The sequence below is a fragment of the Neophocaena asiaeorientalis genome, unplaced genomic scaffold (assembly GCF_003031525.2).
Source record: "Neophocaena asiaeorientalis asiaeorientalis breed wild unplaced genomic scaffold, Neophocaena_asiaeorientalis_V1.1 scaffold134, whole genome shotgun sequence".
NCBI lineage: Eukaryota > Metazoa > Chordata > Mammalia > Artiodactyla > Phocoenidae > Neophocaena > Neophocaena asiaeorientalis.
Window position 1 is genome coordinate 29,672,718 of NW_020185339.1, and position 13,754 is coordinate 29,686,471.

Below are 13,754 nucleotides of genomic sequence, written 5' to 3' on the forward strand. Positions count from 1 at the left end.
AGAGAGTAAGGCCATCTGTCCCAAGCCCCTAAGGACCCACGTATTCCTACCCCACAATTGCACTGGAGACCAATAAGGGGCCATGCAGAGGATTCCTAACCATGATTTGGCCAACCCAAATCATGGGCAAGGGCAGCAGGAGTATTAGAGAGTCCCCAGGACATAAGAGGAAACCAGGCTTATTTAGTAAGATATGACACAAGCAAGATTTGAACCTAGACTCTGTTTACTAGGTAGAGGTTGTAACCAATTAAGCCATGGTACCTATGTCAAAAGTGCTTCCTCCTGCTTTGAAGATTCTGTCCAGTTCAGGCTACAGGAAGGGATCTGTCTTGCAGGCCCTGGCCCTGATACCTCCTCCACCCCCTCTCCTAGACATACCCATGAAGACAGTTGCAAACCTGCCACCTCTGTGGGGCTCTGCAACGTCAGAAGGTTAGAGTGAACCCAGGTTTCTTTGGGGGAGGCAATCAACCCCTGTCTCCTAAGGCAGAGAAGGTTGGCTACAGCTTTCTTCAATTCCAGGCCTCAGGCTCTCCCTCTCTCCTTTCCTGCCACAGCCTCCATCCAGTAAGCAGAGCTCTTCCTCCACTCTTCACTCCCACTTCTGTTTTTCAGTTGGTTTGGTTTGGTTTGGCTTTCTGTTTTGTTTTGCCTGGGGAATGCCACACCTTTCCAAGGGTATCTGTTCTTCCCGATTCCTATCCTTCTTCCATTATACTTTCTCACTTCAAGTTTCTAGCCAGTTCCATTCCATTGTGAGCCCACTTGCTACCTGTCCCTCTGCCTATTGTCCCGTTTCTTTTCTGTCATCTTCAAGCCTAAGTAGAGTCCATTGCTCATAGTTCCCACTTTCTTCCCTCAGATTCTTGGCTTGGCTATAGCATCTCAGCTGCCATCTCCCCACTCTACCTCCCTCTCTCATACACATCTCCACACATCTGGACTTGGCCAAGGTTGCCTGTACTGCCAAATCCAGGCTCTTTACTCCCTCCCTACAGGCTCTTCTTCCCTTGATGAAGTTTCCATTTTTTGCGTGCTTACTACGTCCCAGGCACTGGCTGTCCCAGGCCTGGGAGACTGAGTATGGTGATGGCCCCTGTACTTAGCATGTTCCTCAGCCGACCCCTCCACTGCCACCACTTTCCTGCCACACCTCAGGACACTGTGCGCCAAGGGACCCTCTTCCAGGCAACTCTGGGGGTGTATGCCCACTGGCCATCCAGCCCAACAGCCTAGTGCCTGCCAGATTTCTAGCTATTGTCTGACTTGGTTCCCTCTGATGGACAGTGAACTTCCCATGGATTACCCAACCAGGGACCTTCATCTGTATCTTTAGAGATCTATAATACAGTACGATCCCTGTCAGTTGAATAAAGGATGTATTTGGCTGTGTCGCTGACTTCCTTTCTCCATCCTCTCCTCTCGCTTCCATTCTTAGCTCTTCTCTCCTGATAAAAAGGCTGCAGCAGAGTGGGAAACACCAGATGGCTCCAGGGGGAGTCACGCAGCCATGCAGGAGCCCCCTCGCTGCCCCTCCCAAAACACACACCTCAAGATACCACAAGTTAGGTCTCCCCACCTCCCTCCTAGTGTCTTGGCTCCCAGATGTCACTCCCATCAGCTAGGGAGGCAACCCATTCTGGAGACTCAGGGAGCAGAGTGCTGAGCAGGCCGGGCCAAGGGTGAGGTGAGTGAGGGCCTAGCACATGAATTTAAGGAGGCCTTCCATCTCAGGGTCGTTTAAGGGCTGATCCACTCTTGAGAGACCCTTAGAGTGCTGAGCCTGAGTCTGGAGCCTGAGGTGGTGGTGGTGACTGAACTGACCCCCTAGACAAATTTGCAATTATTGGAAGTTTGGGGGGATCCAGAGGAAACCTGCACAGATGGGGTTAGACAGGAACTGGGTCCACCAGATGCATTCACCTTTGAGGGTGAAGAGGATGGGCATCTGGTAGAGGGTATCAAGAGGACAGGGTAAGAAACAGTGTGGGGGAAAAAACATGGAAACCTGGCCTGGGTAAAACCACCAGCCTGTGACCCACTGACATGGCCTCTCACCTATGGATCTTCACTGGGGTGGGGAGAGGGAATCACTTTGCAGGCATTGGGTGCAGCCCAAAGGCTTTGCTCTTCTTCATGGGAGTTGCCTTCAAGAGCTTCAGTCCTACGCTTAGGGGGTGATCTGCCTCTTCAGCTTTCTTAACACCAGGCAGGCTGTTTTGCTACCTGCCTCGTACTGCATATGTTTCATTATTTTCTTGCGTTCACTCTTACTTCCCCCCCCAGGCACTTGGAGTAAAACGTTTGACATGTCTGATCTTTCCCCTAACCAAAAAGGGGAAGAGGGAAGGGACTGACAGAGGGAGGAGAAACACAACTGTGATTGTTCATTGATGGGCCTGTTCTCTCAGCCAGTTTCAGTGGTCGACTGAAATCCTGACTTCCTTCTACTTACTCTCCTATCAGTGTCTTTCCTAGCATTGACAGGACTCATGCTGACACTCCGTCAGTCTTCAGTTCCTCTCTTCCAAATCCTTTGGCTTTTTTAAAGTCCTTTCCAGCATGGTGTCCATCAATTAATTCCCCAAGCAACCTGTCTTCCTGTCCTTGCTAGGCACTTAGGTTTTGGCTGGATCTGCAGCCCAACCAGACAGCCTTGCCATGTTAGAAGTCCTCAGAGGAGAAAGAAGAATAGGACAAATCTATTGCTTTGAGACCACTGACAAATGGAAATATTTCCATGTTCTGAAAACACACTCCCCCCAATGTGTTGGAGAACACCTTTCCCTACAAGAAACCGCTAAATTATTAAAACACTCAAGTGTATAAATGAATTCTAAACTTCCGACCTTTCCCTACATAAAAAAAGATGTAGAGCTAATGAGCAGATGGTGAGGCCCCACTCAACATCTATAACTGTAGTGAAGAGAGCACTGGATTTGCAGTTAAAAGTCAATTTCTAAATTGTACATTTTCTAAACATTACCTTTTCAATTTAAAATCTAAGAGATTGTAGTGAAGTAAAATGAAATAGTGCATGCGAAAGTATAAACCACCTTATAAACGGAAAAGCTATAACTGACAATTATGTGGAAATTTCTACCTTTTTTGAACAAGTTACAATTTATACGAATCTGAAAATGTGTTAAATGAAACACATTTCTATGTGTTTCCTACAATTCCCATCACCTTCCCTCACAATAGAGAACCACTTAGATTTTTTTTGTGTAATCTTCCAGAGTTTCTTTATACAATTGCAAAGAGATATGTTTTCCTTCATTTTACACAAAAGGTAGTTGGTATACTCAATGTCTTGAATGTTTTCCACTTAATCTATCTTGGGGAGCTTGTCATAACAATACATAGAGAATCTCCCCCTTTTTGTAGCTGTATGCTGTTTCACTGTATCGAAGGTTCACAGTTTAACCAGTCCCCTAGTGATATTTCCATTAATATCATTTAGTGCAAGGCTGCACTAAATACCTTGGACATAAGTCTTTTCACAAATGCATTAATATCTAAAAGGTAAATTCCTAAAAGTGGTTCCACTGGGTCAAAGGACATCTGAATTTGTAATTCTGAAAGCCAAATTTCTTCCACTGGGGTCATGGAGATTTACACTTCCACTAGCATTGTATGTGAGTGCCTGTTTCCCCACAGCCTCACCAATGGAGTAGGTTCTTAAACATTTTAGATTAAAAATGCTGTCTTATTGTTTTAATGTGCATTTCCCTTATGAGTAAAGTTACACTTTTTTCATATATATATGTGTGTATATATATATACATATATATATATATATATTTTTTTTTTTTTTTTTTTTTTTTAGCAGACTCTCAACCACTGCGCCACCAGGGAAGCCCACTTTTTTCATATTTTTAAAGGCCATTTGTATTTGTTTTTTCAACAACTATTGAATATTTGATGCTAGAGGACATTACAACTCTAAAGTCCAACAATTTTCTGGTCATCGTTACACTAGGCAGTTGAGATAAAAGAAGAGCAAAGAATTGATATCAGGGATGTTCTATTTGCTCTGACCAAAGTTAAATACCCGAATATGCCACTAGAATGTGAGCACTGAAAAGTGGGGATTATGTTTTATCCATCTTTAGTCCCAGCAAAGGGTTGAGAATCTTGCAGACACTTAGTCATTTGTGAACAACAGGGATGAGATGAGCTATTCTTAGGAATTTCTTCCACAGAAGTATGGTCTAGATAATCTGGATAGCCTACCTATGAGTTAAGGTCATTTCTCATATTTCATCAGAACCACCCTAAAGCTTATCAATGAAAAATAATCTGAAATGACTATTGTTAGCTATGTAAGTTATATAAGTCTGGCACTTAATAAATTTGATAAGTTTACTGAGTGAATGAAGTTTGCTTAAATGAAGAAATCATCATAATACAAACAGAAGCATGAAGATTCTTAGGAAATCTAGAAAACAAATTGTTGTCAGTGTCCTTCCCATCCTAACTTAGGGGAAAAGGATTTCCAATTCCAGACCATCTTGTTCTTTAGGTAAAAACATCCTGGGACTATGAAGGAGCAATACATCTGGCTATCATAAGAGCATTTGATTAATTTTGTTCTCTGTTCAATAGACAATGTTTCTCATTGCCTCTTTTCAGGTGTCTATTTTCTGACCGTTTGCTTCATTCTGCCACTCACAGACAATTCAAGTACACAATAAACCTAACTACAGCAGGGGCAGACTTCAAAGTTCAAATCATCTATTGATGAGATACACTGCAAGCATTTTGCTGTTACACTGTATAGGCTTAAAGCAGTGATTCCCATTTAAGGGTGTGAGAGTGAATATCAGCATCACTTAAGTCTGTTTGTTTTAAATACAAATCCTGTTCCCCCTTGTAGAAGATATCAGACTTTCCTGGGGAAAGATTGGTCAGGTATACTCTAAAAAAACACTGATGTTTACTTCCCTAGGCATCATTTCTGTGTCCTGTCATGGCCTATGCCCTGAGAACGACTCTCACACTGTGCTTAACCCCTGCTTTCAGAACCCAAAGAAATCATACATTTGCTCCAATTTGGTATATAAAGCTTAGTACATGTTGTTTTTTTAAGAAGAGCAAAGACCTAGCTATTCATTATTTAGCCTTCTCCGTCTTATATTTCTGATATGCATTCTGTATATCTTAATAGTTTCCTCTCTAGGAGCTATTACTTTCCCAGTTGATAATTCCCTTAATGAATTTTGTCAATCAAAGCATATACCATGATGTCTAAGTCCCTCTTATCATTTTACTGACACTCAATATCACCTAAAATAATCCTAGTCCAATTCCAACTTTTTTTTACAGAGAAGGAAACCAAGACCATGAATGATTAAGTGAATAACTCAGCTAAGGTCAGAGTGGCAGAACTCTGACTAGAATCCTGGTCTCATTAAGTACTGATCCAGTGTAGTTTTCTGCTGTAGCACATTATCACTCCATCACAAATTAGTTATACTCATATTTAACTCTCTGTGATAAGCACCTACCATGTGTCAAGCCTTGTGCTAGCTTTCACACACACTGTTACTTAACTAAGGATTAACATATGAGACATATTTTCTAAGTTAAAACAATTATCAAATCAGGGCAAAAACTACAAACCCATTACAATCAATTTTGGGAGAAGGGATTTTTTCCTAAAAGGAATTTCAGGTAAGAACACTTTGGATCAGTGGGACCACTTAGCCTAAAGGCTGTCTGTTCTCTTGCCCCAGTGATGCCCACACTTCTCTCCTTACATGCCCGTCCCCCCAGAACTCAATATGTATTTACTAGGGTATCTAACATTAATTCAACACTTCGTCTAATCCCATGAAGTTGCTGGCTTTCTTCTACCTGTTTTCTTTCCTTCTGAAAGGCATTTTCTTGGCTCCTGCAACAGGAACCGAATCTCAACTCCTTTTTCTCTCTTCACCCGTCATGCTTCTGCTACAGGTCTCACCTCAATACCCACCCTTTCCCTTCCAGGTGTGGCAGAGAGGAAACAGACACAATGTGGTGGAAAGGTCTTGTAAATAGTTTTGCCCATTTCAGTGAGTGTGGAGCTGCTCTCATTGGAGCCTGTGGGGAAAGGCATCTGTGCCCAGAGGAAGGGAAGTTGCTCCCGCACTATGGATTCCTGGCTGCATTCTGATGACCTTCAGATTTAATGGAAGTCTTTGTGCGAGCAGCCCTTGGGTCATGAGTCCTCCCCTGCCTATTCGAAGCCCTGTCGGTTTTAACGGAGGTTGGCTTCTGGATGGTACATTTCACCGGCTTCTCCGGGGCCTGTTTCTTCGCTTCCCTGGGCTTCGAGCGTGGCCTCTTCTCGTCTGGGCTCCTGGGCCTGATGTCTTCCTCCTCGGTCCGTCCTCTCCCCTTGTCCACTGCCTTGGCCCTCCCTTCCTCCTTGGCTCTGGAACTCACCGGTTCCCTGGCCCTTGGCCTTATCCTCCTCATCCTCATGTCTGCCCTCAAGCTCTGTCTCCACACTTCCTGGGCCTTCTTGGCCGCCCTGCGTCTCCCGCAGCGCCTGCGTGGGCTTTGCGTCCAGAGAGGGCTTCTCCTGGGCGAGCGGACACCCTCCTCCAAACTCTGGCGTCCCGGCTTTCTCTTCGACTTCATAATCTTCCAGACCCTGAAGCAGCCGGCGGCGTCGCTGCCGCTGATCCGGAGGAGGGTGCCCTTCACACGAGACCTGGACCCTTCGTGCAAGTGGTGGCCGTAGTTCCTGCGCACTCTGTAGCCGGCATTTCTGAGCACCTTTTTGAGAGCTGCCAGAGTCAGCCCTTTGTGTGCAGCGATGGCTTGGAGCAACAGCTGGGACACTTTGAGCACGGAGAGCGGGCCCCGCCTCGGCGGTCCCCCGAGGACGTTTTCCGTGGTCTGCTGGGTTTTAACATCAGCACCTTGGGATTCGCCCATGGTCTCGGCCCCCTCAGCCATGGCCCCGCTCCCACTTCCGCGGGGCCGCTGGCTTTGGACCTCACTCACCAAGGTGTGAGCTAAGGCTGAGGCTGGCTGGGCCACGTCACAAAGGCAAGTAAGTCACGTCCTAGTAAGAGGGCGGCAGATTCCACCCAGGTAGCGGGTCTTTCTCACTTTGAATAGCCAATCAGACGCCACTTCCTTCTAGGTCTAAACCAATCCGGATTTTCAGAGCCTATGCAGACCTAAAGAATCACCATAATGTCCAGGGTTTTGTTTCCTGCTCTTATGTTCATACTTCTCATTGATCTTGATCTCAGCCGCTTTCTGAAGGTCACTATTTTTCCTGTGGTCCTGCACGCCATCTACCCACATTCTCCAAAGTGAGAGAAGTTGCTCCCAACCATCCACAAGTAATACGATGCCTTTAGAAAGTAGGTGTAGTAGTCTATAAAACACAACCCGGCCGAGAAACTCCCACTTTTAGGTCCCACCAGATAGATATATGCAGTCATATCTCCCTGACTCTCTGCACGGTCGATTTTTTGCAAGAGTATGAAACAAAGGAAGAACCCACTGTGGTCCCTCTATCCTAAACATAATTCCCACACCTAGGAAGTTCAGATGCTTCATTCAATTGGATTGGAACAATCCAGATTCCAAATAGCCTAAGAACATTGGTCTAATCATTATTCTCTGAACAGACTTTGTGCTTTTCTGCTTCTTGTCCTGACTGCCTATCCCTTCCCTGTCCAGATAAATCCTGCTCATCTTTCAAAGTCCTACTAAGTGCTTCCTTCACTGAAGCCTCCTCAGACTCTTTCAGTCAAATAATTTCTCTCCTTTTAACTCCCACAATTACTTCTGCAATCCTATACTGTTTTTTCTTTATTTTAAATTAATTTGGTATTAGATGGTACAATGTGGCACAATATTTAAAAAATAAAAAAACCTGGACCTGGAGCTGGAAAATATGGATACATATCCTAGCTCTTTAATAGCCATATGACATTAATAATCCCTTAATATTCTTGAATCCTATTTGTTTATCTAAAAAAATAAAATAAAAAGGCTTAATAATCCCTTCCTACCAATATCACAGAATTATTGCAAAGATTCAAAAGAGGTGATGGTAGATAAAAAAGGGCTACTCAAATATAAAGCATAAAATTAGCATAAAATTATTTTACTCTGAATGTTAATGTCTTTCCAACTAAATAAAAAGGTCCCTGAGAGTCAGACAGTCTTTGAATTTCTATGCCCCATGCTGTACCTAACACTATCCTTCATTATATATAGCAGGCATTTGATTGAGTCTGCTTAAGTTCCTTGCTGGTGAGGACCTCTTATTTTGGACACAGTTTAGCTGGGAATAATTCAAAGAATACCTCAAGTTGCAAAGCATATCATACTCTCCCAGAGAACATTCACATATAATCTGCAGTCATAGGCTAGACTGTGGCATTGTTTCTTCCAGGAATCAAAGTTCCAGGAAGTTGCTTAGACCAGTGCTTCTTAAACTTGAATGTGCACTTACTTCATGAAGTGCAGACTCCAATACATTAGATCTGGGATGGATCCAGAGATTTTACCTTTCCAACAAGCTCCCAGGTAGTTCCTGGTTAAAACACAAGTGTTGGGGGGTGGGGGAGAGTAGACAATGAGAAGGGAAGTGGCAGGAGATGAGGCTGGAAAGGTGGGTTAGGGCCAAGGTGTGACGGACAGATACAATAATAATGACACAGATGTCAGTGGTCACACAGTAGTACATGGTAGAGTTTGGATTTAAACCTAAGTCTACTTAATTCTAAGGCCTGAGCTCTTAAAACTACTATGCTAGGTTTCCTTTTCTCCAAGGTTGACCCTCCCCACCCCCTTATACATCTCCATTGTAGACTAGAGGGAAGTTTATAATCACAGCGCAGAATCAAGAGTATCCATAAGCACTCACTGTACCTTCTCCCAATCTTTTAATCAGGGCAGAGTACTGTCACGCTGAGGATCTCCAGGGGCAGGGGCTAACACACCAGCACAGGGACAGTGCATCAAGGAAGAGTTGCCAGATGGAGAGGCAGAACCACATGGTGCTGAATTCTCCCATTTGTGGCTATTCTTCATGGTTGCATAGGCCAGTGGTCACAGGATGGGGCAACCACCAGAGAAAAAAAGAAACAAAAGCGTTTGCTTTGAGAACAGGAGGAAAGTCAATGAAGTCTGACCTTCAAATCAGCTGACTCCAGGTAAAAACAGGTTGGCTGCACATAATGGTATCATCACAAAAGAAAGACAAGAACCAGATCAAACAACCATGTTTATTGATACCCCTGTGATTAGAAAGGAGGCCAACTGGAAACCTTTGGGAGAGGTTGAAATCAAAGGAAAAGAAATACATGAAAAAAATATCAAAAACACCTATGGCAAAAAAGAGCAAACATTTTGATTTATATATAACCATTCATTTCACATAGATTTCTGTATAAATATGCTGTAAGTAATAGAGGAATAACCATAAATGGGAGGTAGGAAACAAATGCCCCACCACCACTCAGCTGGTTCAGAGGGCAAGAAAGCCAGTTGACATTTTCCATAGCACCAATCCCTCCCTCTTTAGAATAAATCTACTTGCTAGCCCCCATTATCTGACACCCCAAAAGGAAAAGATACTTCAGGAAAAAATGATTTCTTCAGGAAAACAGTCAGTGCAAACCAACATCATACCCCCAATCAGGAATTACCAACCCCAGCTGCAGAAATATAAGACTGAACTATCCCTTCCAATTTGAATAGTCTATGATTACAAACTAGAAGTTATCACCTAGAGAGGACAGCACCACCCTGTTGTGACAAAGAGCAATAGCTCTTAATTTCTGGAAGTCCTGGGGGCTGGAGGTGGCAGGGGGTGGGGGGAGAGGAAAAAGCATACTTGGGAATAATGTCTGGTCGTAATCCTTCTGCTTCAAGTTCCAGAGCAAGATCGTTTTGTCCTTGGTTGGAAACAAGACCCTTCCTCTAGGGTAGTCATGCCTCTATGAGGTGTCTATAGAGTATCTTCGTTGACTTAGACAATAAGCAACCTTTAATTACTATACTAAATTCTAAGAACATCAAGGTTTTATTAATCTCATTCCCTCATACAGAGTTATATAACTCTAACGTTACCAAGGATAACTCCATGTCAGAGCACAGCAAAATTTAGTAGCACACTCTGATCTAACCTCAATCTATATCTCACTGCCCTTCCCTGATCCACAGGCCTGGGGTTCCCAGGGGCTAGGTCTTTCTGACTCAGTTATCTTGCACTGATTTGATTTATCTCCCCCCAAACTGAATGACAGAAACCTGTTCAACAATCTATTACAACTGACCTTAAACTGCTAGCTCTTTTTTTGCAAAAGTAACTTGCCATCTCATTTTGTTTTATATTCTAAAACCCTTTTCCTCTCCTGAACTATTGTGCCTTCCACTTTAATGCAAATAACCCCACAACAGTTATCTGAGCAAATAAGCCCACTAGTCCACTCATGGCTTTCGGGAGGACTAAAGTGGTTTCACAAAAAGGAATGCAAAGATAAAATATCAAGATTCCTTAAAAGCATGGAGACAGTCTGGCAATTGGACATTCATCATTTTAATCCTCAGCCCAACTGTTCAGAAGTGAGTACAGAGAATCTAGATCCAGGTGATCTTACTGGAGGACCAGGCAAACCTCTCAGCAATTAGCCTGCAGATATGAAGATCTGGTCTCCCTAACCCCTCCCGAGAAGCTCTAAGCATACCCATCCCCACATACATAAAATCTATATCCCCCCAAAAAATGACAGCAAGAAAGAAATATGGGCTTTGGTATTACTGAAATCTAACCCAAACAAAGATATGCTATACAAATTAAGCCTTTCAACCAAGGCTTATTAATAGTTAAGTCTTTCCATGAGTCTAAAATATGGGACATCTAAGAACTGTTCTACTACAGTCAGTTACATCTCAAGCTGAAAACCCATTTCTCTGAGGATTTATACTTTCAACATGAGGCTTGGGAAATCGTAAGACACAGTCATACTGCAGCCCCCCAATAACACTACATCCTGGGGATCATTCAATTCTGTTATCGTAATTCCCAGCCATCCACACCTTTTCAAATTCCCAGAATATTGTACAAATGAAGCTGAAGCAGAAACAGAAATTTGCAAAGTAGCAATCATTTACCATGTATATGTTAACTCCTATAGTGCGAGAATTAAAACATCTCATACCTACATGCCCAATTTGATATACCAATCCCACCATGAAGAACTTTATTTCTATCCTAATCTCTAAACACCTAAAGTTCCACAAAATTGAATTCACTTATTAAAAATTCCTTTCCACCAAATTGAGTAACCATGTAAATAAATGTCCATGCTAAAGAATACAGCCAAAAGCAGGCTTTATTTGCATTCCCATTTAACAATACACATTCTTGTATTATACTGCATTAACTTCCCCCAATTTTTTCTTCAAAATTCCAGTTCTAAATATTTCAATTCAAAAAACAATTCTCGGGCTTCCCTGGTGGCGCAGTGGTTGAGAGTCCGCCTGCCGATGCAGGGGACATGGGTTCATGCCCCGGTCTGGGAAGATCCCACATGCCGCTCGGAGCGGCTGGGACCGTGAGCCATGGCCACTGAGCCTGCGCGTCCCGAGCCTGTGCTCCGCAACGGGAGAGGCCACAACAGTGAGAGACCCGTGTACCACAAAACAAACAAACAAAAAAAACAATTCTCCATTTCCTGGGAAAATCATACCCATTTTTAAATTTTAACACAACTACTCTCCCATGGACTTTTGTCAGCCTTTGATCCATCTAGGGAAGAAGAGCTACTATTTATTGAAGGCCTATGGACCAGGCATTATAATTAGTTATAAATTATCACTGATTCTTTCAACAACACTGAAAAGTGGATAATATTATTCACATTTACAGATGAGAAGGTAAATGGTGTATAAAAGAAAAATTTCAGAATGAGAATTCTCCACACCTCACAAATAAACCCAACAAGGATCTCAAATTTTCCTCTTCCACCTAGGGAAGAGAAATTGCAGCACCATCTCTCTTTTCTTATATCATCTCACTAATCAAAGCTTTGAACAAGCAATACATATTCTCCTTTTCCTACCATAATTTCTACCATACTAGCTATTCCAGTTACCAGTTTATTGCCTCTCCACCAAATTCACCCTTTATTGCCAGATATGTGAAAATGGATCTGGGCCTTTTAAATATTTTTCCTTTTCCAGCTGACCTGATGTTAAGCCTTGTCAGTAGAGGGCACTGGAGAGATACTGCAGGAAGAAAGGGTTTTTCCTCCTCTACTCAACACAAGAAAATTCCTACTGGTGAGAAATGCTGTGAATGTAATTAATGTGGAAGATGTTTCAGTACTACTCTTAACTTTCTATGCATATGGGAATACATAATGAAGAGAAACCCTAAGAGTGTAAGAACTATTGGAAGGCCTTTGGTTATCACTCATCCCTTTGGATACATATGAGAATTCACACTAGAATAGAACACTATGAACATAAGTAGTGTTTTTGAGTCTTTAGCATTAGATCTGTCCCTGGAGGGCACGAGAATTCATACTGGGGACAATCCCTATAAATGTAATTGATATGGAAAGGCTTTCAGTGTAAATTCTACCTGCACTGCACACATAAGACTGGTGAGAAACTCTATGAATGCCATGATTGTGGAACAATCTTCAGGAAGCACTCATGAGAACTCACACCGGAGAAAACCCTATGTTTGTAATCAATATGAAAAATCCTTCAGGAGTAGCTTTTCCCTTACTGTGTACAACAGAGCACAAAATGGAATTCACTGACTGTGGGAAAGCCTTCAGTGCTACTTCATCCCCTAGGAAACATGACAAACCACATCAGAGAAAAGTCCTATGAATGTAATCAGTACAGAAAATCCTTCCACTGAAGTTCTTTGCTCACTGTGCATAAGAGAGTACTCAGTGGGGAGAATTCCTATGAATGCAATGTGTGTTGAAAAGCACTTATTGATGGGGAGAGTGGGAGGGAGGGAGACGCAAGAGGGAAGACATATGGGAACATATGTATATGTATAGCTGATTCACTTTGTTATAAAGCAGAAACTAACACACCATTGTAAAGCAATTATACCCCAATAAAGATGTTTAAAAAAAAAAAAGAAAAGCACTTATTGATCTTTCATCCCTTAGACAACCTAAGAGAATTCACACTGGACAGAAATCTTATGAATGTTACCAATGAGTAGGGGGCAATTTCTCTATCCTTAGATAATGGATGAGCAGTTACACCATGGAGAAACACTTTGAATGTCATCAGTGTGAATGAGCCTTCTATTTTGCACAAGATAAATAACAAAACAGGAATACATAAGGATTGTGTATCCCTCATCTTTTACACTGGAGAAAATATCTTTAATGTAATTAGCAGGGCCAGGTTCTTGGGCATGTGACTAGTGCAGTCACACAGGGCTTCACGCATGAAGTTTAATACTGAGGTTGCTATCTTAAAATTCTTAATAACTTTATTTTTGAGTTTGTGTCTGGTAAGTGAAATTGTATGGGACAATTAAGCATGAGCTGGAAGGCTGGAAGCTCATGCATGGTCTTGCCTCATACCACCCCCTGCCTCTTGGGGACAAATTCTCTATATCAATATATATGAGAGTTCTGAAATTATTTTTACAGCTAAGTATTATACAAAAAAGTCTCCTTTGACACTAATATACAAAAATATGCCAAAAAGAGGTGCAATCTTCTCTACAAATACTAAAAGAAATAAATACA

At 42.5% G+C, this 13,754-nt stretch overlaps 1 protein-coding gene across 1 annotated transcript; it reads right to left on the reverse strand.

Moving 5' to 3' along the window:
• Positions 1–6,100: 6,100 nt before the first annotated feature.
• Positions 6,101–6,951, reverse strand: H1-7 (H1.7 linker histone). Its single transcript, XM_024736402.1, has one exon. The coding sequence runs from the start codon at positions 6,949–6,951 to the stop codon at positions 6,136–6,138; it is 816 nt and encodes a 271-aa protein (XP_024592170.1). The 3' UTR covers positions 6,101–6,135.
• Positions 6,952–13,754: the final 6,803 nt, after the last annotated feature.

Coding starts and splice junctions, on each gene's coding strand:
- H1-7 (XM_024736402.1), bottom strand. CDS start 6,951: ATGGCTGAGGGGGCCGAGACCATGGGCGAATCCCAAGGTGCTGATGTT.